The 2,154-nt window shown below is 37.0% G+C and overlaps 1 protein-coding gene across 1 annotated transcript; it reads left to right on the forward strand.

The window, feature by feature from the left end:
- The first annotated feature begins 457 nt into the window (after positions 1-457).
- On the forward strand, positions 458-1,765 carry LOC145054788 (uncharacterized). The gene has a single exon (XM_079003043.1). It carries the CDS (start codon positions 855-857, stop codon positions 1,734-1,736), a length of 882 nt encoding a protein of 293 aa, XP_078859169.1. The 5' UTR covers positions 458-854; the 3' UTR covers positions 1,737-1,765.
- The last annotated feature ends 389 nt before the right edge of the window (positions 1,766-2,154 follow it).

Here is a 2,154-nt window from a genome sequence, read left to right on the forward strand (position 1 = left end):
TCATGAAACGGTTTTTTATACCACTTTAGTCAAAAACCATATTATTTATAGGCAAAATCTATCATTTCACACTTCATAGTGCCTACTAACATTTTGCATTGAACTTACTGCAAAAATTTACGATTATTTGTGGAATCATGTCAAAATTTTGTTGTTCTTCGGAAAATAATGAAAAAATGGCTTAATTTATTCATTTTACCTTTAAAAGAAATAAAAACAATTAATTTAAATTATCATATGTATATATAAACTAATCTGGAAATTAAAGTTATTCCGATGTATGATTGAATATGGAAAGAAATAGAGGAAAAATATACCAAAAATACTTTTTTCTCCTCTATATTCTAAGATTGAAAAACAAAGATGAGTAAAGATATACCGATAGATATTGTAATCAAACTCAAAATAAATATTAAAGAGGGTTTGGGGCCGGCCAGCGAATTTGTGGGTTGGCACGACCAAGACAGAGAGAGTAGGACGTGACATACACGAAACCCCTCCCCTCTGCCACTCCCCCCACTCCCTTCCATTCTCAATTTCTCAATTCCTTTTCCCCTTTCTTCTTTTGCCAAAAGACTCCTGCCAATTCCACCACTCTGTCGTTCTTTCATTATTTTATTCCTTTTTCAATTCCCTTCTCTCATTTAACTCCAAATCTCAAGCAATCTTCTCCAATTCTACTCATTATTTAAATGCCCTTCTTAGATTTCCTCTTCATTTAACTCATTTGCTAATCCTCTTCACCTCTACATATTTACATTACATTCCTTTTTTTCCTCCTTCTCCCAGATCCAACCTGAATGGTAGATACGGATTGTTACTTTTTTATTTTTTTATTTTGAATTCCTGTGAGAATGAAGGATTTCCCCTCTTGTTTTGCTGAGAATGGAGTTCAAGTTGCAGATGCGTCATGTACAAGTTCAACCACAGCAGCAATAGCGACTGTAAGTAAAGCGAAAGCTTCTCAAAACTTAGTCACATGTGTTTACCAGTGTAAATTGCTTGGTAAATCTCGTTTAATAATCATCACTTGGAGCAAGAATCTTGTGGGTCATTGCTTTAGTGTTGAAATCGAAGATCTGTCGAATAAATGTCTCTCCAGACTCGATGTGAAGCCTTCGATTTTCTCAAAAAGAAAAGGTTCCAGACGTCTTCAAGTCGATTTCGTCGCCATTGATGTCTGTTGGGACCTTACAAATGCCAAATTCGGATCTAGCCCGGAACCCGTTGAAGGTTTCTACTTGGTTCTTGCTTTCAAAGGTGAAATCGTTTTGTTAATTGGGGATCTGAGAAAAGAAACCTTCAAGAAAACAAATGGGTTGTCGAATTCGTTCCGTGTTTTGAAAAGAGAACACATTTTTGGGAAGAAAGTGTTTGCTACGAAAGCTCAATTCAAAGATAATGGTAAGATCCATGACCTCCGGATCGAGTGTGATACCTGCGGCCTTGATCCTCGACTGGTGGTCCGTTTGGACGAGAAGATAGTGATGCAGGTGAAGCGTCTGCTATGGAAGTTCCGAGGGAATTACACCATCGCCGTTGACGGACTTCCTGTGGAAGTATACTGGGATGTGCATAACTGGTTGTTTGGATCGACAACCGGAAGTGCAGTGTTCATGTTTCAGACTTGTTCTGGTGTTGAGAAAAGCGCAACATTTTCTGATCCGTTTATAGTTCCCTCCAGGTTGCCTTGTCCTGGTTTTTGTTTGACATTGTATGCTTGGAAGAATGAATGAATAGATATATCCCCAAATTGATTTGTTTTTGGGCAGTTGCTAACGTTTTTTTTTTTTTTTGTTACTTGAAGAGTGAAGACTTAATTGTGGCATTCTCAATCTTGTTTATGATGTTATTTAAAAGTTTATACACCCAATTTTTATATCTTTTGTTCTTGCATATACTAATTATGTGTCGATTTTGTGAACTTTGTCTTGCTTTTGTGGCCATGAAAGCTTTGTTATCTAACCACGTATGATTGTGTCGCGTGTTGTTTGGATGTTTTATCAAGCAATGGGAGTTGGTTACAAACGTATTATTTTGGATTGCGTTCGAAACATAGGGCTCCTATAGGTATTTTCAGTATTTTAAAAACCGATTCGAACCGGAAACCGGAGGTGAGGGCGGTTCGATTTGGACCGGTTTGATAATGATTTT

This window comes from Lactuca serriola, chromosome 5 (genome assembly GCF_051521515.1).
Source record: "Lactuca serriola cultivar US96UC23 chromosome 5, Lser_US96UC23_V15, whole genome shotgun sequence".
NCBI classification, from domain to species: domain Eukaryota; kingdom Viridiplantae; phylum Streptophyta; class Magnoliopsida; order Asterales; family Asteraceae; genus Lactuca; species Lactuca serriola.